Raw genomic sequence first — 27,578 nt, forward strand, 5'->3', positions numbered from 1 at the left:
ATGCAAGCCAAGTCGGGGATTTCACCCGCACAAGAAATCTTTAAACACATTGGGGCAAAACACAATGCTCATTTCAGCCAGTGTCACTACAACTGGTTGTATACGCATAAGTATCACAGACAGTTAGAACATCTAAATGTACAATTTCACATGGCCCAACATCTTTCAAAATGTATTTATATATATATTTAAGTATACATTCTATTTTTTCACCTAACAAGGCGATTTGAGAGAAATGTTTATCACTGAAAATCAATTTGGAAGGAGCATATTGGAAATACTAAATCTAACATTCACCGGTTCTGGGCAGCCGAACTAGACCAATCCTAAAAATTCATAGAACAGAGCTGCTGTTTTTATTCCCGAGACCTTACAGATCGGAAAACATTAGGAATAAAACAGACTTGCATGTTTATGCTTCAGACAGCAGTAGTAGTGATAGAAAAAATCTTCATCATTGTAGATGATGTAATGCCTAGATACATGCCAAACAACAAGGAAACAAGATCAGCACTAAGCATTCCCAACATAGCAAAAATTAAACCCTTTGACTCAAACCTCAGCCTAAAAGTTGCCCCAAACAATGCATATTTTCATTTTAGAATAAGCTTATATAACCCAAAATAAAACTTTGTCATCTTTGAAAAAGAAAAAAAAACATGAAATACCTGTGTTTAATTTTTAGTATTTGCTTGTTTGGGCCCCGAACATCATTTTGTTATTTCCATCAGGCCGTCTCAAGTACCACTACACGCTTGGGCAGATTCCAGCTGCAAGGGGTATCCATGGTATGACCTGGATTTCCAAACGTGTTAGGCCAGGCATATGACTGGGATAGTCAATACAGTAAAATGCTAAAGATGGTACCAGTTCCTACGAGAAGGTGAGAGGCCGGCATCCTGTTATGGTTGCAAGTGAGGATAGGGTGTCTCCAAAGACAAGGAAAGAGTGTGTCTGAATGGGGAGTGGTACTCCTGTATGTGTTGTGCCCTCACACACCCTTGTGAGTGTAAAGCTTCATCATTAGGCACTGTTCCTCGTGGGGGTGGCGCTGCAGTCCCTCTCGGGCCCTCTAAGAGGCCACTCTGATGGAGCTCTTTTAGGAGTTGCCGCAATTGTGCATGTGGGTGTGTAAGCCAAGTGGTGAGTGTGAGTGAAGATAAAATAACCCGTTGGTACCCTAATGTGTTTATTAAAGGGTCCTCAGAGTTGAACTAAAATCTGGACGGGATGGAGATGCACTTTATGCTGATAGAGAGGGGAAAAAAAACAAATAGATTCCCACTTCTCTCAACACGTGTGACAGTGTTGTTGTGGTGTTAAAAGTGAGAGGTCGACATGTTTTGCGCTGCTAATGGGTCCCTAATGGATCCCGGAGCGCTTCATCAGTACAGTGAGTCGTGACATAGGGAGGGAGGAATCAGGGAAAAGGCACCCTATATTCCTACCGTGCCTTCATTGAGTGTGAAGAGGTATGTTAGAGACATGTCTTATTCGTGTACTCTGGCTCAAACCTGAAGGAGACATAATCAAGGGAAAAAAAGGGGAGAAAAACCACTGAACCAATGAATAAGTCATGGTGTTGAAAAAGAGATATAATTGACTACAAACAGTACTCATCATGCTTTGTAGAAAACAGCACTATGCAAACAAGTGACTGAGGTTTAAAAGGGCGGTATGGACTAAAGAAACAGTACTCATCATGCATTATAGGAAACAGTCAATACACTAGCAGTGGTGAAAATATTGACAAGAATGCCCGAATAGGCGAGATAGCTAAATGACTACAGTAAGCACGGACCACAACATAGCATGAATATCCATATAACCACTGGCTCCTAAGCGCCCCCTCTGCATACCCGAGCCCCGGTTTTGAAGGTGAACACAGTTTGAGACACACCCAGGCATTTGCTTCTCCTGACCAGTGCCCCCTTCTCACTTTTTTTTTTTATCCAGTTTTATTAATTTTCAATGCAATACATTGCTCTCAAAACAAGCATTTGTAATGCAATCGGTCTCGCCGTTGGGATCTTATTTGTATTTAGCTATGCAGCACATTAGCCTGGATGCTGAAACATCTATTGTTCTTTAACATGGGGGGAAAGTAGGCACCAAACTGTGTGATACGCCAGGTATGTACCCCCTTCTGCAGTGTATCTTGTAACCCACTGCAACCCCTGCTGTAGTATATCCTGTAACCCACTGTACCCCATGCTGTAGTGTATCCTGTAACCCACAGTACCTTGTGCAGTGTTCCTTGTAACCCACTGTACCCCCTACTTCAGTGTGTCCAGTAACCCACTGTACCCCCTGCTGCAGTGTATCTTGTAACCCACTCTACCCCTTGCTGTAGTGTATCCTGTAACGCAATGTACTCCCTGCTGCAGTGTATCCTGCAACCCACTGTACCCCTTGCTGTAGTGTATCCTGTAATGCACTGTAGTCCCTGCTGCAGTGTATCCTGTAACACACTGTACCCCTTCTGTAGTGTATCCTGTACCCCACTGTGCCCCCTAGTGCAGTGTGTCGTGAACCCACTGTACCTCGTGCATTGGGTCCTGTAACTAACTGCAACCCACCTTTAGGGCTGTTCCTTCCTTCGTAGTTCACTCCAGTACTACTCCAGTACTGAGACCAGACCGTCCGCCCGGTAGCTGCCAGACCCACTCCCCGCACCCACCCTGCTATGCACAGAGCAAGGGCCAGCTTCGGGGTCTGCCGGGCCTGCCTGTGAGTGACCCGAGGAGTGACAGACCCACGTTACCTGTACTAATGTAGAGCCAAGGGTCCAGATGTAGGTAGGGTACGGGTTACTGGCGACACGGAGCCCTGGCTCGGTATATGCCATCAGTAGAGCGACGGGCACTATCCGCCTCCAGCTCCCATAAACCCCCGCCTGATGCCATATCCCGACTTGTCCGATGCTTGGCAGCAAACGCCCGAGTGATGCACCTTGGCAGGGTGGCACGGGGAAACACCACCCAGTTCCTGCACATGCCACGGAGCTTAAAAATTATGACACAAAAAAAAATGCCATCTGAGGGCAGCCATCGGCGCTCTCATTCTAAAAGGGATAGTGCTGTGGGGTAAGACACGAAACATACCACTGCCGAGGGCAAGTACACAGGAAGTGCAAGGCACATGCGCAGAACTCTCCATCACTTATACAAGAGTTAACGAAAAAAAATATTGGACACGCCATTGTCAATCTTAAAAACAATAACAGAACACTAGGACGCAAGAGTCAAGGCTGCTCCCTTCATCGGAGTTGGCCTGCTCTGTGTTTTGCAGTTTACTGAAGGAGTTGGTCTGCCACAGAAACCTGGAGGGAGTATTAACGCTGGGGAAGGCACACGTTTGTGGAGTTTTTCAATCCATTTGTGGGGTTTTTCAATCCATCAGTTTCACAGTGCGTTTTTCAACTTATCTTTTTTTTTTTTTTTACTGTCACGCAACCATGGGGTCAGAGGGGCATGTTGTTGTTTGGCATTAGTTGATAGCTTTGTAAGTTGTTACAAACACACCTCTCCTTCCCCAGCCTAACCCCCCACCCCACCAGCAGACACCCTCACACCACCTTGTTGATATGCAAGCAGAGAAGAAAAGCGCTGAGTCCAAAACCAGTTGTTTTGACAGACCTGGGACAGTGTCTGAGTGTGTAAGAGAGGAAAAATGCCAGGGGGTGGGCTGGGGGTGGAAATGCAAATAAATAAACAGATCTCACGGAAAGAAAAGTGAGAAATACGCAAGAAAAAAGAAAACTGGAAGGGAGGGGTGAATGAGAGGGGACATACCAGAGGTGGTCTCCTGGGAGGACCACCGTGTGTAAGGTGGGGGAGGGGAAATCGAGCTGTCAAGAGGCGAGAGCGCTCAGAGTGAAAGAGACAGGCAGAGAACAGGACATGTTCAGAGACACCCTAGGAACGCAGATAAAGGTCAGGATGGTGGAGAAGTAGAGGGCCCTGGGGCGAGGAAACCTGCTGAAAAAAACAGGTGAAGAGAGACAGGAGTGAAAAGTGAAAGCAGGGTACCAAAAGTAACAGGACTCGCATTTACACGAGACCTACTGCATTTCAAACGGGACTGAGGGCGGCAGAGAAGGCATGAACATTGGAGTGCAGGGGGGGAGGGGGAGGGGGCGATGGGGCGAGAAGGCACAGAAGGCACAGACTCTCAGTAAAGGGGCCAGTAGCCATGAAAGTATACAAATGAAGACATGGCCGTCGTAAGGAGGGACTAACAAGCCTAAAACAAATTGGAAGGCCGCATTTAGGAACGACAAAGACCCACACCAATGAAAAAGATGTGGGGGGATTGGGCTTAGCTTTCATGGAGCTTCCACTCCATACGTAATACTTCATGCCTCGAAAGCGAGCAGCGCATGGGCGCTGCCGCTATAGGTGCCACCTAAAAAGAAACGGTAACAATAGAAGCATGCAGATGCTGAAGATAGTACAATAATGACAAAATTTGGTAAGGAGCAGCCGGTTTTATTCATACCAGTGATGCGATATCAAACATCCGATCACAACAGAGAAAGTTATCCCACATCCACGCAAGTCGACAAACAGTATTTCCTAGGATGGTGATGTCCCACATGCTCTACATTGGTAACATGAGCAATGTGCTAGTTTGTCCCCCACCCTCCGTCTAACAGCACGAGGTACATTGATAGCCCCTAAGGGGAAATAGCAGTCCATCAGCCGGGGGGGATGAGAAACCGTTGGAAGTTAGTGCCGGGAATAATAGAGGCAACTAGCAGGCCAGTATTCTGCTGTACTGTTGTAGAGATGTGAAATGTGTCCCATGTAGGCCACCAGGAAATTCTTGAACGTCTGGAGGTCATGTAGGTGGCTATATGGATTCTACGCAGCTCCCGGATCTCTTTCCACCTCATTGCTATATGCCCCCTTTTCACTTGGCAGTAGAGGATCTTGTTCTGCATCGGATGACTCTAGGAACCTTTCATTCAGGGGATGGCATGAGGAAGATGCTGCACCCCACTGTTCTCATTCTTCAGAAGACTGAGAGCTGTAACCAGCAGAGCTATCTCAGCTTTTTAAGCCTTCAAATGGTCTGACTTCTTTCCAGAGCATGGTATGCTGCATTGGACTGGCTGTAGGTTGACAGGCTATGGGCGCAGGGGACAACCTGGGAAAAAGAACTCGAGAAGGATTGAGAGCAGGCAAAAATAGCTACTTTGTTCTCTGTCCCTCCCAGATCACTCTGCCTCTTCTCGTTGATTGACCTTTCGAAGGTTCTGCTTATGTGAGGCAGTGAACTTGGTGGAAGATTCATTGACTCATTTCCTTCCAGTGTTTAGGGTGTGGAACTTTCTCACCATTGGTCTGGTAAAACATCTGCTTTTTTCAGTACCTGCATAGCTTCACCATTGCCTCACAAGCCCATTCTGGCCATGTGAAAGTGGGGTGGGGTGGGGAAGGGGGGCAAAACTGCAGAAGGAGTGCAGCAGACAAGGGTGCCAATCTCCTCCTCCTTTTATGTGAGCTGGTGTAGGTCTGCTCCAGTAGCACTCTGTGAGTAAGCCACTGCTGCCTGGTACCAGTTTACAATGTTTCATCTTAGAAGACAAAAATCAGATCTTTTGTCTCAGACTGCTGTACGACTCGGCATTCGCAACAATTATAGTTAAAAATGCACTTCCAGCTCAGTGCAATCAATCTGAATGAGTTGCAGACATTTGAGTCTGAAGATTTATCACACAACAGGTTCCATCTGGAAGCTGGGAGAGTGGCACATCCTAAATCTTCCAAGGATCAGGAAGTTGACCATGCTGATCTTGAGTACCCCTGGTACTCCACTATCAACTAATGGAACAAGTGGCAATGACAAGGCAATGGAGTTAGCCATACTTTTCTTTCCTCTGGCCACGTTTTGTTCCAGGTTGCTACTTTACAGACAAGCAGCAGCACTTGCATTTTGGGAAAGTGATTCTCCTTGTTGAAATTTGTATTTCTAACCATTTCCTTATGGTGTTGTGGTATCCACCTCTGAGTTCAGAGCTATTACTGACCTCATTTGGCATGATGCACCTTTTTATGGAACGTCTTATGTAGAGTCCAGAGATATTTTCTTCCTTTGTAACATTTATTTCTGTTGGTCTGTGTAATTATCAGTGGAGTGGTTAACACATCTACAGTTTACTAAAAACATGTTCCAAAATATATTTAATAAGATGAATAGGTTCCTTCATACCTGCCCCAGCTCCCACAGAGCCACAGACTACAATCATCCAAATACAAACTGAGCAGTAGTGGTCTTCCTCCAAGGCGCTCATAAAGGTCAAAAACTTGGAAATTTTAGTTTTGGAATGCAAAGATTTATTTAAATAAACTTTATTTTTTAATACTCGATATCCAGTGCTGAGCATCTGTTTACTATCAATTTGTGATCATAATATCTCATATCACATATTCTGTGTGATATGAGTTGAGAGAAGAGTAAACAGGGTGAGACTATTGGCCAAGAGAAGTCTTGGCCAATAGTCTCACCCTGTTTACTCTTCTCTGCATACAGGGCCTATATTTACTTTGTCTCTGATTTTTGTAGGTATTAGTTTTGGCTAGCAGAGATTAGTCCAGCCTATCAACTATTAAAACATTCTAGCACCCCTCCTTTAGCCATGGGCACAGCCGCATAATATGCCTGTCTCCAGCATTTTCAAACTTGCATTTCAGGCTGTTGGGTATTCCTATACAATAATCACTCTAACTATTATTTATTTTCTGTGAAGAACATGAAAAATGTGTCACTTTAAAACCTGCATTGGTGGAAACCATTTTAGTTTGTTTGCATGTTGTTTTTCAACCCCCTTTAATTGGTTCCAGTCCCTGATTGCAATATACAACCCTGTTATTCTCCATCCTCCCATTTATATTTGGAAATTAAGTGAACAGTTCAGGCGTCACTAATTCTGCTGGTATGGGAGCCAACTTTTTATTTTTTATTTTTCCACAGTAACTCAATGGACCAATACATAAATTACAAAAACACTTCAAGCAGACACATAATCAGAAAACATCCTCCAAATTCCTAAACCAATATTTCGTTTCTTAACCCCCTTAACCCCCTTAACAGAATACAAACTAAACTCTAACAGAAAAAAATTATACATCTTAGCCCTCCATCTTTCGAAGGAGGGAGGTTCAACCTGTAACCACTCAGCCGAAATACAAAGTCGGGCAACAGTCATTGCAATAAAAATAAAATATCTATGTTTGTATAGGGGAGTACCCTTGCCAACTTCCGGTCCAATACCCAAAAGCATCATTATAGGTGTTGTAACAATTTGAACTCCTATTACTCTGGACAAGAATTGTTCAATGTGTTGAATATAATTTGTCAAACAAGCACATAAAAAAAAATATGCAACATATCTGCATTATCCCCCCGGCATTGAAAGCATTTTCCATCTTGCCCGTTCCCCCATTTTAACTTACGTGCCGGTGTATAATATAAATTAAAAAAGGTTTAGAAACATTGAGCTTTCAGGTTCGCAGACAGCAAAGTCTACCTGGATCTAATAATAGCATCTTTTATACTCAAATTCTCAATGCCCAGGTTCACAGCCCATTTAAAACTATGTTTATGTAGGTCATCCTTTCTATAGGATAAAAATAATTGGTACAACGCCCCAATTTTGACCTGACGTTGGACAGCAATGACTACTGAACTAGAGCCCGATGTGACTTTTTTCCAGAAAATAAACTCTCTTAACACCTTTCGGTGCTCATGACGAGCTGAGCTCGTCATGAGCCACGGCGCTCCGGTGCTCATGACGAGCTCAGCTCGTTATGGCCTGTGGAACGCTCATGTGCGGGGAGAATTCCCCTGCTGTGCTGAGCGTTCCACGGGAGCCAATACACCTGTGACAAGCTCAGCTCGTCATGAGCATGGGAGCGCCGTAGCTCATGCCGAGCTGAGCTCGTCATGAGCATCTGGGTGCTGTGCGCGCCCCCCTCACTCCCAGCACAGCGGGGGAATAACCCCCGCAGCGAAGGGGTTAACTGTAGAAACTTAAAAAATTGATTCTTGGGCAAATTATACCGTTGTGATAATTTTTCAGAAGACATCAGGGAGCCATCATTATAAAAAAGATCCCCAAGTTGGACAACACCCTTTACCCTCCAGCCCACTGCAGTGGTATCCCAAAAAATAGAAGGAAGAATATTTACTGCATTTGTTGGGGTATTCCAAGACAGTTTCTCAACTAAACAGAGCTTTCGTATTTCCACACTTTAAAAGCTGATATAAGCACCGTAAACCTTGAGCGCTTGTAATAACTACCGTCAATTTGTTTAAAGAAACATTGACATGCTACAGGACCCAGCAAAATCTGGAAAATAGACCGGGCCTCCGCAATACTACCAACTTCTTCTCCGGTTAACAAAATACGCATTTTTAACAACAAAAAAAAGCATAAACATAAAAGACAAAATCCGGGATAGCAAGCCCCACCCCGTTCAATGGGTAAAGTCAACAATCTCATAGCTCCTCTAGGTTTACCTGGGGCCCAAAGAAACTTAGAACAGATGGACTGTAAGTGTTGCAATTGTGCCACAGAGATTTCCAACGGAACAGCTCGAAATACATACAATACCTTAGGTAAAACATTCATCTTGATAATATTACTTCTGCCGATCAAGGTAAATTGCATATTGGACCATTTATCTAATGAATCTTGAATACTACTTAATAGCGAGATCCAATTGACATTAACCAATTCATCCATAGATTACCTGATTTTGATACCCAGATACACTACTTCTTTTACCACATGAGCGCCGTGCATGATCACCTGATCAGTAATTAAAACCTGTGTCTTGGTGACATTTAGTTTGTAGCCAGATACTTGCCCAAATGAAAATGCAAGCCGCTCAATCTCTTGAAGCGCTAGAACAGGATTAGAAGTAGTTACTGCAATATCGTCTGCATACGCAAACACTGAATAGGACACACTGTGAACCTTAAAAGGCTTGATCAAAGAATTATTCCTTAGTTGTTCTAAAAACGGATTTATAAACGACGCAAAAAGCAACGGGGAGCAGAGTCACCCCTGCCTTGTGCCTCGAGTGATTTGAACAGCTTCAGAAAGTAAGCCCATTGAAGCGATCTTGGCGACCGGTGCAGTGTACAAGACTTGTTGGGCATTTATGAACCGTGTACCGAATCCCATCATTGACATCAATTCCCACAAGTATACCCACTCCACACGGTGAAACGCCTTTTCTGCGTAAATACACGAGGAAAGGCAAGATGGCGCCCGTTGCGGACGCATAGGAGGATCGTTCCTTTTCCCCCTCTCATGGCTACTGTTCATTAACTCGCTACATTGCGGTTACTCTGTTGCATGTTTACTCACGGCGGTTCTTTGATCCTGGACCGGCGGAGTGATGAGGTGGTGACGGTAGGCGCTGTTTCAGCGGGAGAAGTCCTGGGTGCTCTGTGTTTTGGCGTTTCGGGACCCAGGCTCAGAGAGTGGAGTTTGGCGCCCGGTGCTTGTCAACAGACGGACACACTGTAACATTCGGCAGTGGATTTATCTTGCCTGCGTCCTGCGTAGCGAACATCGGGCTGCTTTTCGAGAGTTGTACGATGAGGTGCACCATTCGGGAGAGGCGGCGGACGGCGTTTGAGATACAGCGTTTCCAGGTGGCTGCTGGCACTTTGCGACATCTCTGTATTGGAGAGATCAGCCGCTCTGATACAAGCGCCAATAATATCGGAGAAGATCGTTAAGATAATTAAGATGCCCCCTAAGGGAACACGTGGGAGACCCCGGGCACCAGATACAGAGATGGGAAACACTAATGGCAGTAGTGCTGATTTGGAGGCACGAGATATTATTGGCGAAAGCTCTGAGAAAACCGGGAAGAATCTTGGAGCTGCTTTCGAGTCTGGTTCAGCTAAAAACAAAGATAAAGAAGGGGCTGAGAAGAAAATACCAGCGATTTTCTCTGCTACTAAAGAGAAGCGTAAAGGTAAATTGCCTCCCCCTGTCAATGACTCTGTATATTTTAATTTAACTGCGGACTCTATGTCTGAGAATTGTGCACCTTCAGTGCAGAGCAATGGCTCTTCTAGTGGTGTAATGGTGGTGATTGGATGGGGAAATGATGAATTAAATCTAGTGGAAGATACGGTATGGGGAGAAGGGGCCATCGCAGCAGTGGAGGGGTTGACGTCTACAGTCAGAGCGGTGTTGACATAACAAATTGTCTCTCACAAACCATACTTGACGATCAAACGGTGATGCCTGATTCAGAGTCTGGGGATTTATTTTCGCTGTCCGACCAATCTAATGCATCAGGGGATGAGGTGGAGCTACAATATGCAACCCTGATGAATATTAATGATGGTAGTGAGCACCGTAGCTCATTTCTCGAGGATGCTGCTGGTCTTAATGAAGGTCAATCTCATACTGTGCGGAAAAAAATACTGCTAAAAGAGGGTAAAGGCCCAGAGTATTGTTCTGAGAATATAAACCGCTAAGGGAAGAGGAGATCTCTCTATCTCTTATCTATCAATCCATTATGTCCCATTGGGCCGAAACACGTGAAGAGAGCCAGCGAGCTCAGAATATATGCAGGAAGCTACTGAACTCTGTACGGCAGATCTTTAAGTCACAGGCTGATTTTGTTTCTAGGGTGAGCAAAGCTGAAACCCGGATCTCTAATTTAGAGGATGAGCTGGCTCAGCAAAAATCTAAAACTGCTTTTATACAATCCGTCAAGGACGACTTACAATGGAAGATGGCCGATATTGAAAACCGTGCTCGTCGTAATAATCTGAGAGTGATCCAGATTCCCGAAGGGAAGGAAGGACAGGATCCACGGCGGTACATTGTTGAACTCTTCACAAAATCCTTCCCGGGACTTTTCCGAGTGGGATTGGGACCGTGAACTTGAGAGAGCGCATCGTTTTCCATTCAACAGGCGCCCGGTGGCTGGCCTGGGTAATGCTCAGCAGGAAGAGCGCCCTAGAGCTCTCTTAATTGCATTTTATAGTTTATTGGCACGAGAGGAAGTGTATCGCTCTGCACGGCCTAACAAAAAAAGATCTGGCGGTGAAGTTTTTTGTACAGCCAGATTTTTGTAGGCAAACTGTCGAACTTAGATGGCAGCTTCGTGAGATGATCTGTAGATTTCAGGCTAAAATTGCGCAAGCATATTTGCTGAATCCAGCAAAATTGTAAGTGATGTTTAAGAATCGCATATATTTTTTTTCCAGTGAGAGCTCTGCTAATGAGTTTTTTAAATCAATTTAAGGGGCTGGGGTATCTTAGTTAAAAAGATAACAATGTAGCGGGAGTTTAATTATGGTTTGCTGATTGAGTGATATTGTAATTTCTAATTTCTGTATTATTGTGCTTAGATACAGTCATGAGTTGGGGCGAGGGGGAGTGCGATCACCTGCATCTACAGGACCTAAAGCCTTATTCAGGGGGTGGTTGGTGGGAAGGGTGGCTAAGCTGGGATGGGGACGGGCCAGTGGGGGTTTTGGGGAGGCACTGAGGTGGGGGAAAAGGGGACAAAAAATCACAGTAACCTAAGGAGCTAATAAAGTTAGATTTATTTTGTTGGTTATGCAAGTTAAATGCGATGAAGGCTTGGTAAATATGACAGTGTCAAATTATTACTATGATGTGTAAGGGGGAAAGATTTGCTCATTAAATGTTAGTGGCTTTAACAATTGGCATAAAAGAAATAGAATTTCTGCAGAGCTGCGTAGTATCTATCCAGACTTGGTGTGTCTCCAAGAGACACACATTCCTTGGTCACAGCGTGCAACTTTAGAAATGCTGGGTTTTTCTTTACCAGTGGCTTCTCAACAATCATCATTGATTAGGGGGGTGGCGATCCTCGCCAAATCCAATTTAGTTACGGTAGGTTGAAGTTTAGCTGATATGGCAGGGAGATGGGATATTGTGTAGTGTCTGATAGGGCAGATTCAATTTACCCTTTGCACAATAAACGACTCCAATTTGGACGACACTTCTGCTTTAATAGAACTTAATAGTGAGTTAGCAATGTGGGCCCCGGTACTACATTGGGGCGAAAGCAAAAAGTGTTTAAAGCTTTGTATAATCTGGTAACAGATCATGGATTAGTGGATGCCTGGGGCCACTTGAATGTGGTAGATCCGGAATATACTTATTATTCTTTTCCTCACAAAACGTTTGTGCGACTAGTCTACTTTTTTGTGCCGGGGTCGCTAATTGACGTGGTTTCAATGCAAACTCTGTCAAGAATCACATCTGACCTCTCTCCAATTGTGCTTGGCGTTTCTGCTCTAGCTTTTTTCCCTCCGATTCAAATATTTTCTTTTGACAGGAAATGATGTCCAGGATGTATGTCAGAGTGGATCAGGGAATTTTTTTTGTTAATCGCTATTCTACACAACGGGCTATAGTATGTGATTCATTCGAGGCATGTCAGTTTCAGAGGGGAGGTACTAAGCTTTGTGACCTATCAGAATAGGAAGAAAAAACAGGAGATGCTGGAGCTACATGCGAAAGAAACTAATTCAGGGCGCCACTGCATGCACAGGTAATTTACAAGTATTAGAGGAGGCTATGGAGGTTGCTAGGTCCAACATTAAGGGAGCCTGGAACCTGGATAACGCTAGGAAATACCTGGTTCACAAAAAACAAATTCACGAATTCGGCAAATCTGTTGGCCGGTGTTTGGCGCTTCGCCTACGTATGAAAAAATCTGGGCTGCGCATTGCGGGGATAAAGGATAATGCCGGTGTACGTTGCCAGGACCCAAAAGGGATTTTAGCTATTTTCCAACAGTTTTATTTAGAATTGTATATGCAAAACCTATCTTCTAGTATATCCAGTTTATATAACAGGGATTGGCTTATAGTACAACTTGATAATATTGAAAGCTTGAGGTTAGATGAACCAATTACCATGGAAGAGCTGGAAGCAGCTGTTAATGGACTAGCTTTGGGGAAAGCGGCTGGACCCAACAGGCTTCCGGCAGAAATTTATAAGCTGTTTTCCACTGTATTAAAAGATGATATGTTATGTACATTTAGGGCTGCCCAGAATGGATTCGCCCCTAAATCATGGGCAGAAGCCACTATTGTGGTTTTTGGGGAAAAAAGGCAAAGACCAAGAACTGGTAGGCTCTTATAGGCCAATTTCGTTAATGAATTGCAATAGCAAGATATACTGTACATTTTTAGCTAATCAATTGTCTCAAGTCATTACTCCTTTAGTGTCTCAAAATCAACATGGTTTTATTCCTGAGCGCAGCACAGTATCACATGTTAATAAGGTGGTGAAGTTGTTTGATATTGCACAGACGGAAAAGCGGCAACTAGGCTTCATATTGTTGGAGGAGACAACTTTTCACTGTTTGCATTATAGATTGCCTTGATTGAATCACAGGTTAATTTCTAAATTGATTAAGCCCATTAACATAACATATGGAGCAAGTCTCCAACCATACAACAACTTTTACGTGACCCTACTACAAGTTGTATAATAAAAACAATGATTGTTAAATAATGCATTAATTTGAATCCAATCTCAAATCCAAACTGTAATCACAAATGTTTCTTCCGGCATAAGCTCTATCACAGAACAGAAGAGGCTGTTCACATTTTTTTTGCCACCCCCTTAGGTAACCTTCAAGCAGAAACTTGTGCCAAGCAGGTCTGTGTGGCATTTAAGGGGAAAAAGAGATATCGTCCACATACATATAGAGTCTCCCTTATAAAGACTCTATATGTCTCATAGAATATTACCTAAGCAAATGGCACTCCAGTATCCAAAAAGCCAGCAACTCCATTGCTGTCATTTACACTAATAGGTATAAGGAGTCTCTCTGCCTTATCCCCTTATGAATATCGGTTGAGTTGGAAAGCAGACCACTAATCCTACATCTAGTTCTAGCATCCGCATCAAAAAGCCTTTGACCCTCATCATGTCAGCTGAGCGCAGTCCACAAGAATGATTTTACACCTAGTCAAAAGCTTTCATCTAACAATACAGAGACCTTAGAAAATAGTCAGGTTCAGTTGGTGAAAGATTGTGAATACTGTATTTAGATTACATGTTGTAGCTCTCGAACAAATCCGTTTTAGTGCAGCAGCACAAACCCTTTCTTTAGTGGGGTCAAGTAATTAGCTATCACTTTGCCAAAGATTTAGTTGTTCACATTGGCTAGGGGCAACCGTCTATACAATGAGCATTCCATCTTGTCCTTCCATATCTTAGGAAGTGCCATAATAATTGCTTCCCAAGTAGATGACTGTAGCGTACCAGTCTCTGTCGCCTTGTCAAATACCAATAGCCCTTGACGTAGCCAACTCCCCATTTCTCAAGTATATGATGACGGAGGAATGGGTGACCATTTTCTGTAAGGGAGCAAGCACTCTCGATCATCCATAAAATAAAAGTGAAAGATATCTTAGAGCTTTGCAATCTTATAAAGTAATTTGATTTTTAGCCTTGTTGCTCTGTGACATGAAATGTCTTGGTGATTGCAATATCCTTTTAACTTAAATTGCGGCCATCTTTATTGCATATACCATTAATAGTATGTTGCAAAGTTTACTTCTTTTAAAATATGTTGGAAACGTTTGTGTTTTTCCTTTTCCAGGCTCAAATTTCCAACCTTTCACAAGTCAGTCACAAACTTCACTTTTCCAAGAATTTCTTCTGAGAGCAAACAAATATAATAAATTGCAGATGCTGGGACAAGCCACTGGGACAGACAAGAGGCTTATCCTGGTGGAGGTAAGACCTAATCTGTTCTTATATCCTATGAATGAATGTGAAGTGTCAGAAAACACTATGGGGCCTATTACGATCTTGGTCGGAAAGCGTCCGACCTGAGGTCGGAGGTTTTCCGACCAAGATCATCGGTTTCAATTCCAACCGCCTAATTACAATTTAATGTAATAGATTCCGACGGGCTTAAGGAGCCTGTTGACCAGTCAGAGACCGGACCGGAATCCCCATGGATGGTATTTCCGCCGTTTGGATTACAATACTCTGTTTCCCACAGGCTTTCCATCCCGGGATTTCCGACATGAAAAGCCTATCAAAAAGCAACTTTAGGAGCCCCTAGCAGGGCTCCCTTCTATTTGCAGCCTCCAATTGGGGGCCGGGGACACCTCTGGTGCTCCTCTATTGATCCCTGCACCGTGTGGCAGCCACCCTGAGGTGCTTGCCACACTGTGCAGGGATCAACACAACGTCCCATTTCCCTATGGGAAATGTGAGCATGCTGCATCGTAATTCTGTGGTCGAGACCGCCGACCAGAGGTCGGTCTATCCCATTTCAACGATGATGTCAGTTGGAGGCAACTCCTACCAACATCATCATCTCCCCCTATATTACAAAACAGTCAACAGTGAAGAGCGCCGGCTCCGTCCTACATCCGCGCAAGGGCAAGATATTGGACCTGAATCATCCCGATGGCGGAGAATCTCAGCACCCAAGATGGCGGCGCCCGGAGCTCCCGAGACCCTCGGCTGAAGCGACGGTGAGGCGGTGGGGGCAGCGGGAGGTGTTTCCCCGCTCGCACGGAGGCGGCAGACTCTGGGCCTCGCTTCGCTTCTCCGACGGGCTGGGGCCTGTGAAGCGGGGACCTGGATTTTCTGCTCCCCGATCCCTGGCTGGGCTGTCCGGACTGTGCGGCCTGCGTAGGGTGGCCCCTGGGCCTGTCGGAGCTTTGGGGAGGCCGCAGAGGAGACGGAGACAAGGCGGCGACCTGAGGGGACTGAGCGTGGTGGGTGTCCGCCCCCCCTCGCCCCCCCTTCCGCCGGCGGCAGCGGCAAGAGTCTGCGGGACCCAGGGTTAGAGCTGAGAGAGGCAGGCAGACCTGAGACCGACTGCTGTGGGCTTGGGCTCTCTGCTCGCCCCACCCCCCCCTTGTCCAACCCTCGGATCTCGGAAGCGGAGGACTCCCTTACCTCCCTCAAAAAAGATATGGCGGAACTCCAGGCCTCCCATAGACAGCTGATGTGGCGAGTGGACGATGCGGAGAACAGGGAACGCAGAAACAACCTGCGCTTTGTAGGTCTGAGAGAGGGAATTGAGAAGACGGACGCTGCGGCTTTCCTGCGCTCATGGCTTGCATCTGTGTTCCCACAGGCTCACTTCTCTAACTGTTTCGTGATTGAAAGGGCGCATATTGCCCTCCTAGCAAAACCACCGGAGGGAGCGAGACCACGCCCGATCATCGCAAGGTTCCTCAACTATGCGGACAGGGATCTTATCCTTAGAGAAGCCCGAAAAATGGGAGAGATCAAGTTTGAGAACACTGTCATCATGATCTTCCCTTACTATAGCCAGGATGTGCAAAAGCAACGACGCTCATATGACACTGTGAAGGCTAAACTGCGAGAATTGAACATATCCTATATGCTGCTCTTCCCGGCGAAACTGAAGGTCCTATTTAAGGGCAAGTCACACTTCTTCAATCGCCCAGAGGAGGCCTGGCACTTGCTGGAGGAGAGACCGTTGCTACGAGAGGCGGAGGAGGAGGGACGCAGAATCCGTAGTGAGCTGGCGGCAGCCAACTTCAGGAGAAGCCCTACCGGGTCGCAGAGAACACAACGTCATCGGGCGGGCAGACAAACGCAGCGGACGCCATACCCGCCCCAACAAGTAGCGAGCGGAGAAGACCGAGGAGGTGACGACGCCGCCAACAATGAAGACCCTGCTTTGGGGTCCAGATTCAGGTGCCTGCTTCCGACGTCAGGAAATGTGACGGAACATGAGGATGATGCGAATATCTCAGACGTAGAGGAACTGACGGAACACTCCCTGCACCCGTTGGCCGTTGACATCCGAGAACTGGAGCAAGGGGAGACTGGCAACGCGGAGGCTACTGAAACAGAAACGCAAGACTCCCACTCCTGAGAAAATACGGGACTGAGATCCAAAATAGCAGTTCTTTGCTTTGGGACACGCAAGTAGCACTTTTTGTTCTTTGGGGTGGGCATACACCACTTTAGAACTTGAGTTTGGACAGCTAGACATTTCTTAGCTGGGGTTGTTTGAGGGGTGGGCGACAGACCTTGCTGCCTGGTAGTAGTCCGAGCTGTCGATGGTTGTACGGGCGGGATGGCCGGGAGGTACAGGTGGGGTGGGGGAGGTGGGGGAAGGGGTTGTTCATACAGTTTGGTTGTTTGAGAAAGGGGAGGGGAGGGGGTACACAGTTGGGTGAACACAGTCATGGGTGTTGGTGCAATCTGTGGCTTTCTGATACGGGCGACCGCCCGCCTCGTCTGACCTCACTGCCTGGATGGCAAGTAAATTGTTGGCACGATCTATGGACACTGAGAAACTGCACGTCCTGACATGGAATGTGAATGGCCTGGGTAACAAGATAAAGCGGGGACTGGTGAGCAACTATCTCAAGAGAGTAGGCCCAGACATCATTTTCCTACAGGAGACACATCCTAGGGGCACGGCCTGTGCATTCAAAGCAAGGGGTAGATATAAAGTATTGGGGCATGCGGGATACACGACTGACTCTAGGGGGGTAGCGATTATTGTTAAGAATACTTTCCCATTCCGTATCACACGTACGTGGGGGGACCCACTGGGGACATGTGTAGGGGTGCAGGGGACTTGGCGTAGACGCACCTACATCTTGTTTCAGTATATGCACCTCCCAAATTGCAGGCGAATACGCTGAAGATGCTAGCGACCATACTCTTAGACACCTCAGATACCATACAGATAGTGGGTGGTGATTTTAATGATGTGATGGATAAGGGTCTAGATAGATCTGGAGCGCTAAGCACCCGAGGAAATCAGACTCCCCTTGCCCAAATGATGTCCGCGATAGGCCTAACCGATGTCTGGAGACTGCTGGAACCAGACACTACAGCATACTCATTCTACTCGGCTGCGCACAACGTGTTTTCCAGACTGGATTATATATTCATGCCTAGGCAGGAACTAACCATGGAGGGCACGGCGGAATACTTGGCGAGAGGTCTCTCAGACCACTCGCCGCTACTAGTGTCGATGGGCCGTTCTGGATACAGAAGGGAGGCCTCGTGGCGTCTTGCCGCTTGGGACCTAACAAATAAGACAATACTTAAGGGCATTAGGGCAGATGCACGGGTATACCTGGCTGAAAATGATGGGACGGTGGACTCGGCAGTGACCTTGTGGGAAGCTCTGAAGCCAGTGATGAGAGACAGAATAAATGGCAGATTAGGGGAGGAGAAGAGGAGGCTACAGGAGGAGGTGGGGAATGTTTAACGGGATATAGTGGAGCTGGAGAGAGAACACTTACTTACAAAAAGCACCACAACCTTACGTAAACTGCTGGACAACCAGAGCCGCTATCGGGAACTGGTGTCGGAGGAGGCAAGAACACAAAACCTGGCCACACTCCACCGACTATACGACGTGGGGGATAAGTCGGGTAAACTTCTAGCCTGGCTCAGTCGTAAGGAGAGAGCGGCGAGGTGGGTAGATGAAGTCATAGATGAGAAGGGGAGGACTGTGTGCTCAGACCCCCACATTGCGAATGTGTTCGCGGCCTATTATGAACGCTTCTACGAAGCCAGACAATTGGGCACGTGCGAGGATTCTCTCCACTATATGTCACGGGTCGATCTGCCTGTGGTGGACGCAGAGGCCCTACCTGCGTTGGAGGCCGACATCTCCTTGGAGGAGGTAAAAGCTGCCATTGCCGGACTAAAGCCGGGCAAAGTACCGGGGCCAAACGGTTTTCCGCCGGAATTTTTTAAGGGCACGGCTGATATACTAGCTCCTCACCTGAAAAATCTTTTTCTTGAAGCGTGCCAGGAGGGAGGTCTGCCCGCTGACCTCACCATGGCGACCATAATCTCTATACACATAGAGGGCAAGCCATGGGAGGACTGTGCCTCATATCGACCCATCTCCCTGTTGAATATGGAGGTGAAACTCCTTGGCGCGACGGATGAGGACAGTAATACCCGACCTGATACATTTAGACCAAACTGGCTTCCTACCAGACAGGGCCACGAAATTTAATCTCAGGCGCACGCACAACTGGCTGCAGGAGGTGAGAGATAGGGAACCGCCACATTGGTTTCTTTCCTTGGATGCCGAAAAGGCCTTAGACTCGGTGCATTGGCCGTTCCTAGAGGCCGTCCTACAAAAATTTGGTTTCGGCCCAAAATTCCGAACGTTGGTGCGCCTTCTCTATACCAACCCGCGAGCCAAAGTAAGGGTAAACGGAAGGCTCTCTAGCGAAATTTCAATCTAAAGAGGCACTCGACAGGGCTGCCCTCTATCGCCGCTTCTTTTCACGTTAACAATTGAAGTACTGGCGGCCAGGATTAGGCAAAACCATAAGATCTCAGGATTCCGGGTCGCAGACTCAGACGGGACGCAGGAGAAATTGTCCCTATAAGCGGACGATGTCCTTCTCTACATCACTGACCCAAAGACCACAGTGCCTGAATTGTTCAGGGAGCTGGACTGCTATGGCAGTTACTCCGGATATGCTATAAACTGGCACAAGTCCGTCCTTTTCGACCCCAGAGGGGATGCACGTGGGGAGGCTCTTCCAGACAGGCTGGTGGTGTCCGCGGAGGGCTTCCAATATCTGGGGGTATACATCACGCTGGACAGGCAACTGTCGCGTCACAAAAATGTAAAGAGAATACTCGTGAACTCCACATCTGATATGGACCGCTGGCGCCAGCTCCCTTTGACACTCCTAGGCAGAGCGGCAATGTATAAAATGATAGTATTACCCAAGTATTTGTACGCCCTACAAAATGAATATTATCTAATCCCAGACAGCCTAATAAGTAAAATTCACGCTGACCTTCGAGCTTTTATATGGCTGGGTAAGCAGCCGAGAATAGCGCTGACCACCCTCCAACGCCATCAATATAGTGGTGGAATCTCGCTCCCAAATCTTGAAGCCTACTATTGGGCGGAGCACATGTCCCCCATTAATGACTGGCTCCATGCTCCGGCGGACCACCCTACGTATGCGCTGGAGCGTAACAAACTATCCCCGCATAATCTGCTGTCATATTTATACGGCGGACCAGCGAAGAAGTCATTGCTCCCGGCCACGAGCATCTCACTCCGGAGATTGGCCACGAGACGCACAGGGTGGGATAAGAAGCCCACCCGGCAGACTCCACTCTGGCAATGTAAATGGCTCCCCGAGCTGCATAAGCTTACCGGCTTTAGGCGGTGGGATGATATTGGAATTTCCACGATAGGGGATGTCATTGCTAAGGGAGAACTGAAACCCTTCGCGACCTTGCAGGCAGGATATGGGCTCCATCGCTCACAGTTTTTTAAATACATCCAACTGCGCCATGCATGGAGGGCACAGGCTTTGACTCTGGAGGGTCTTCCTGATTATGCCCCACTAGAAGGTAGACTACTACAGGAACAGATACCAAACAAGGCTGTATCACTCACATATAAAACACTTACCAACAACGTGCTGGGAGACCTGGCGAAGCTTAGGGACACCTGGGAGAAGGAAGTAGGAACACTTGAAGATATCGACTGGGACATAGTCCTAATGTACCCGAGGGAGGTGGCTATTAAATCCCGGCTCCGCCTTATTCAATACAACGTGCTTCATAGGACATATTTCGATAGGGTGCGATTACTCAAAATGGGGAGAACATTAGATGATAAGTGCCTACGATGTCAGCATGAAGGAGGGGATTTCTTCCATATAATATGGACATGTGATAGAATACAATCCTACTGGACCCTCATCCTTACTGAACTAAGGGATGTCTTGTCTGTGCCGCTTGAACAGGAGCCCAAATTGGCCATCCTGGGAATGACTAATGATGTTGACCTCCCCCGCCCCCTACTGGTGTTCCTGACCCTGGCCCTGGTAGTGGCAAAACGTGACATTGCAAAATATTGGGGGGCAGTGAACGTCCCTACTGTGGAGGAGTGGAGAAGAGGGTTGGACCTTTACATGGCGGCAGAGCGGGTGACGTATAAATCAAGAGGCTGCCCGAGAAAGTTTAAAAAGGTCTGGTCGAAGTGGAGACATTACCATGGGCTAGATGGAGGGCTGGGGGTGGGAGGCACATGACTGCGCCTAATGCTGGAGGGAGGGTCGAGATGGAGCTGAGGTGCACGTCCTGAGTGGAACTTGATGCAACAGAAACACACTGATGGACGAACTTTACTTGTACCAATTGTCTACCAGGCGCGGGAGGGAGGGATGGGGATTGAAGGAACTATATGATGCCACTACCATGACTGTACAGTTAAGTTATGAACAAAGTGTTATTAAGCCGATTTTTCATTCACAGTAAATGTTTGTTATGGGGGAGGGGGGGGGAGAAATATAACAGAAAATGTGGATGCCTAGATGGCTTACATTAATGCCTCCTATGCTAGGTTGATGGTGTACGGAGAGCTAACCAACGATATTGACAGATTGACTTTTGGGGTATGTGCTGCAGAGACACGTGGGGCTTCACGGTCTATACTCTGATGTGTAATGCTGTTTTATTTGAATAACTATGCCAATGTTGACCTTATCTTATCTGAGTATCTGCAATAAAAAAAAAATTAAACAAATTAAAAAAAACAATTAGGAAGAACAATAATTTTCCTGACAACCATACTTCCCAATGTTATGTGATCAAAACCTTGTAGGATTTTTCAGGTTCAAACCACCAATTGTTTTACTTGACAGGAAATTCCATCATATGACATCGGTTCCATAATCAGAGTAAATTACATTAAGGACGGATGCCATGTTTTTTGATGCCTGTAGATGTAATGGAAAAAAGAGTACACAGGTGACTTGAGGGCTTCGTATATTCACATTTTACCAGGCAAACAGATCAATGGAATACAGTTCTCTGGCTGCCATTTCATAAATGTCAAGGTGATAGCTTAGTTTCACTGAGTATCATTTCTTCAGCAACAGAATACATTAATGTCAGAGAGCACATCCTTCTCCACAGCCCTTTATAATTCCATTGAATGAACATCACCCCATACCTACCGACCTTTATTGAGTTTTGTGGCACATTACGGGCAATGCCCATTACATATATTCCGGATACAGTATATTATAGAATAGTACTAGTTTAACCCAAGCAAAGACATTACCTGTAAACCTACAGGCCAACAAATGAACTTTGCACAGGTTACATTGTGTTCCCGCTGCAAGGAATGTCCTTATGAATGTAAGTACATGACACAGATGACTCTTCCTACAATTATATGATCTAAAGCTTGTTATGTTGCCTGATTATGGAGCGTTTGGGGATGGTAGGAGAGGGGGAGGCAAGTCTATACCCCTTGTATGTTGCCCAACGAGACCACATTTTTCTGTGTTTTTGCGCTTGATACATGGCAATCTCAGCCCTCATGCATCTGTCCATGGCCTTCTTCCACCCCACCCCACTCCCTCCCTCCCCCCAATGACGGCGGGGAAGTCCCCTTCCACGTTTGGACAATATCCGCTTGGTGAGTGTAAGGCCCAGAAATAATAGCTGTTGCTTGTAATGGTTCCCTCTTATCCCTTCTGTGCTGTGAAGTAAGAATAACTTGGGTTTGAATGGTAACCGCCAGGGCAGGACCTGACCCAGACAGGAGGATATCCTACCCCAGAATGGCCGCAATGCCCCACAGCTCCAGACAGTGTGTAGGAAGGTCCTCTCCGATTTACCACATCTAAGACAATTGGGGGACTGAATGGCACCCATTCGGCAGAGGCGGGAGCATATATAATAAGCTCTATGAAGATATTTAAATTGGATCAGACGATATCTCGTGGCACCCCTTGGGCTAGCTAAGGCTTCAATCCAGTCGTCATCTGTAAGGTCTGGGATGTCAGCTTCCCAAGCGGCTCGCGTTGTGGGTAGTGTATTTTGTTTATGTGTGATCTATGTCTGGTAGATATGCCACAATTCCCTCTATGGGATATAACTCTGGCAAACCGGCCAGAAAGCGAGCATGTCTTAGCTGCAGGTATTTATAGAACTGTGTACAGTGGAGATGGTTTTCTGTTTGCAGCTGTTGGAAGGATTTGAGTGTCAGCCCCTGAATTATATCACCTAGGGTGTAGATTCCAATGAGGTCCCATGCCCCGAATCCTGGGAGCACAGCAACTGGTCTTAAGTAAGTTCCCTGCCACAGAGGGGTTGTTTGTGTGAGGCGCCCATCCCAACCCATCTTCTTCACTGAGTGTCACCAGAGCTGTATGACGGCTCTACAAGCAGTGGGTAGATGGTCGAGGTTGTTGCGGCTGTAGAGGAAGCTCAGGAGGGGGGTGTTCCCCATCTCAAGTCTCTCCACTAAGAACGCTGTGTATGTGTGTGAGCTGTACCACCACTCATTTATATTCAGCAGGTGGGATGCTGCATAGTAACCATGTATGTCAGCTGCCGCTATCCCGCTACAATATGTCGACTGGGTGCGGATTCATAATGCAACACGAATAGCGCCCCCCTATAAGAAGCAGTTGAGGATTGCATTTACCTGGGCAAACCATTCTAGCGGCATATTGTATGGGAAATTTTGTAGCTGGTACAAGATGTGGGGTAGGGAGACTATTTTACAAATTTCTGGCCGCCCGAACAGAGGGGACCATCCCCTCGTCTCCTCCCGGATGCGGGAGAATAATGGGTTGATATTGCGCGACCAGGAAATCGTGGGACTTTGTGAGATGTAGACCCATAGGTATTTAACCCCTTGCATGCTGCCCCGATTCTGCTGTTGCGTGTTTATCTAGGTTCCTGATCGATACTGTGACCTTATGCCCCTATTCGGCTATAAATCCATTTATTCCCTATATTGGCATAACCGTTCAAGTGCGATTTTCTGAAAAGCCATCTCTGGCCTCACACGAACAGAGCCACATTCCAGCATGACTCTCTGCCACTTCCTTTGCGACCAATTAGTGCAATGACAGAGCAGTAGTCACTATCTGATATTCCTAGATAACACTCCGAGTTCTTCAACAAGATAAAAACTTAGCAAACCTGGAAATCCCCGCTTGCTATGTTTTGATTAGTAATGGAACTCTAATGAGCAACTGATACCTATCACTTCCTAGTGACATCTTTAATTGACGTCTTATGTCCAGCAAACTTGCGTCAAACCCGGCACCTGTCAGGTATAAATATTACCAACGTTGCCTTAAGCAATGCAAGCCTGTTGCCCGGTTAGGAGCTGTTGTGAGCTGCGAGCTACTGATGCTGGCTGCCTGCATGACCCTGTGTTGGTAAATCTAGCACTCTGTCGCTGCAGCCTGCTATCCTGTGGTGGTGAAGCTGCTGATTACCATTATCGCCGCTACAGCGCGAACTATGGTGCAGTACGCTTAAGGAGCTGAACAGACGTCCCTCTGCGAAGACATCCAGCAGATTCCAGCTGCCCGCGGACGCTGTCCCCCCTCCTTCCTCGACGCGCTGAAGAAAGCCGCTGCCTTTCTCGTGCAGAGAAATCCAGTCCCGGCGCTTCCGGTTTACCCTCGCGGGTGACTGGGATATCGAGAGAGACCCCTGAAGGAGATACCAATCCTCCATCATTCTATTCAGAGGTATGGTGTTGACTAAACCCTTAGACGAGAATTCTTGAAACAAACCTTGGCAAAACCAACTTAACTTAAAGCTACTTACTTACTCCCCTTTCACGTGTTAGGCTTAGGTCAGGCACACTGGGGTAGGCTTAGTTAGAAGCACCAGTTGAGTATGTTAGCCTAATGTATATATGACTGTATATATGTTTTATTACTTTTAAACCATTGTATGGCTAAGAAACCATATCAATGCTTTTACAGTTCTATTTCGCAATACTTATCTTACTGTACGTACTTTTTATAATAACAATTATTGAAATTGTGGCAATACATTTCTCTTGTACGAGAAGAAAGACTGTTCAATAAATGTTAATCCTTTATTGACAAACGCCCGTCTCTCTATTCTCTACATCTCGTGAAAGTAAACTGCACTAGACTGACTGAGTGAAATACATGTCTATTGTTTCACACGACCCTAGAGATTGACTCTTGATCTGAGGAGCAAAGTTGTCATGTTGCACGGTTGTTGGAAAACTGAATCCCTTCTTGTCTGTGCCAAGGAAGCTGATCACTTCCTATGCAGAGAAGAAAGTTTCCAGTGACCTCTGAGCTAGTTGGTAACACAACCCAATTAAGTTTAGCATAGTCAGTGGAGGCCTGGAATATAAGCAGTTCCACGTCGATACTACTGTTTATGTTATTCCAATGCGCAGGGCCTAGTGGGAAACTAGGAACTACACTGCGCCTGTGCGGCACATTCCGATCGCGGGTGCGGTCATGACGGCCGGGAGCCGTCATCAGCACACGAGCACTGTGTGCCATGACGGCTCCCGGCCGTCATCAGCATGCAAGGGGTTAAAGTCCCCTATAACGTGAGACAGTTGTGAAGCCCAAGAGCCACACCCCTAATACCCAGATACTGGAAATAGAACCAACTTCGCTGGGTTGGTTCCAAGGTCGGAGGTCTCCCCAAATACCTGAAGCATCTGACGAACTTGTGAGCCAGAGGATCTGTTAAGAAGAACAACACATCGTCTGCGTATAGTCCAATCCTAATGACCTGTCCACTGAGCAGTCGTATCCTTTTACCAAAGTATCTCCCCTCACCCATGCCGCTAAAGGCTCTATCGTGAGGGCAAATAATAGTGGGGACAGAGGGGAGCCCTGTCTCATGCCCCGACAGATTGGGACGTGCATCAACCGAAATCCCACCACACACACCAAGGCCGAGAGCTCTGCGTACAATAGTTGTATATAGGGAAAGAAGCAAGGAACAAAGTTGAGAGCTCGGATGAGCTGAAATAGGTATGTCCAGCTAAGGGAGATGAACGCCTTGTATGTGTTGGCCAACAGGATGGCTGCTGGCGCAATGGCTCAATGGCGTTGTGAGTTCGTCTAATATTATGCCGGGTAGAGCGGTGTGGCATGAAGGCGACCTGGTCGGGGTGGACGAGCTCAAGAATATATGTGCAAAGGCGGTCGGCAAGAACTTTGCCTAATAGTTTAGATTTGAAATTCAAGAGAGAGATTGGGCGGTAGGATGAGGGTTCTTCTGGGAGGCGTCCCGTTTTAATGAGCACCACTATTTCGGTGTGTCGCCAATCGGGGCAGAATGCGTTCCTCTAAGGCTTTATGGAGTGCATCTAGGATGCGTGGACCGAGTTGGGACATATGCCATTGTAAAAACTCACTTAGGAATCCGTTAGGGCTAGGCGCTCGGCCGTGATGTAGGTTTGACAAGGCTTTACTTAGTTCTTCCACTGTTATGGGAGCGTCTGATTGGTCCTGTATGTGATCGGATATCTTTTGGGGCATTATGTATTTTAGGAATACACCTATTTGCGCACTCGATATGAGTTCTTTCTGTGGGTAGTGCATAGAATCCCTTCTGCATTTTGCAGCACAGGCACTGAAGCAGGAGACAGCGCAGCCTGACATAAGCAGTGAAGCGTCTTACTGGATTTGTCAGCCCATTGATAAATTCTATGTTGCGTCGCCAACCATATCTCGTGAGCCTCGTTAGTGAGATGTTGATGTAGCTGCTGTTGTGTTTGGAGGAGTCCACTCTGTGTTATTGGACCTTTGCCCTCGAGAGCCAGTTGGAGATTTTCCAGGGCCATTACTTGGGCTAGGCGACTGCGTTTTTCACCCGCACAATAGCTGATGTCCACACTGCAGAGTGTGGGTTTGAGGGTTTCCCACGGTATTATACTGGAGGAGGCAGTGACCACGTTAGATGCTAGGTAATCTGTGATCGCCTGTCGGAGGGTATTTTGATAACCCGGATTGTGTAGATACCAGGGTGACATTCGCCATCTGAAGGGGGGTTTGTTTGACCCTAAACATAGCTCAAGTGAGACCGGAGAATGGTCTGAGAGACCGATGTGGAGGATGGAGACTGACGAGTATGTATGTATGTAAGTGCATGGTACAAAAAGGTAGTCTAGCCTGGATAGAGATCTGTGTACTGCTGAGAGGAATAGAGATAGAAGGATGACTGATCTTGGTGGTATTGGCGCTTTACAATATATAGGCTATTATTACCATCCACACCGATAGTTATGTATGTAGTTGGGTGCCTAGGCATGGGTTGTCATCCTTACCCACAGTAATCCACAGATTAGGTATATATATACAAAGCCTGTCACACCAACAAGAATTATCAAAAAGAAAATTACGACAGCATTCCAAGTTCACAAATATAGTACAAGTTTGGTAGAAATTAGACTTCATTTAATTTTTAGAGGTTTTCCTCCAGTCCAGCCAACACGTGTTTCGTCGATTGGGATGGAACCCACGACTTCATCAGGGCTGATATTGGACGTTCACACAGTTTACGCCTTCTGACTGGTTATAATTCCGACCCAGCCTTATGTGGCATGGGTAGTAGTATGCTTCTGGATCTTGGTCGTTGTATTTATGAAATCTTCTGATATCTAAATGTTATATTCCGTCTTGGTCTAGAGTATTCACTGGAACCCGGATTTTGTCTAATCTGTCCTTCCTCCAACGTTATTATTTGAAGGGAAGTTGCTCCCTGCTGCCAA

General features: G+C 46.5%; 1 protein-coding gene across 1 annotated transcript in view; it reads left to right on the forward strand.

Moving 5' to 3' along the window:
- Positions 1 to 27,578, forward strand: part of RAD17 (RAD17 checkpoint clamp loader component) — a 416,585-nt gene that overhangs the window by 84,627 nt on the left and 304,380 nt on the right. The window contains exon 6 of the mRNA XM_086960823.1: positions 14,637 to 14,773. Coding sequence (XP_086816949.1) covers positions 14,637 to 14,773 — 137 coding nt within the window. The remainder of the gene's footprint in view (positions 1 to 14,636; positions 14,774 to 27,578) is intronic.

Source organism: Lissotriton vulgaris, chromosome 3_1, assembly GCF_964263255.1.
Source record: "Lissotriton vulgaris chromosome 3_1, aLisVul1.2, whole genome shotgun sequence".
In the NCBI taxonomy this organism is placed as follows: Eukaryota; Metazoa; Chordata; class Amphibia; order Caudata; family Salamandridae; genus Lissotriton; species Lissotriton vulgaris.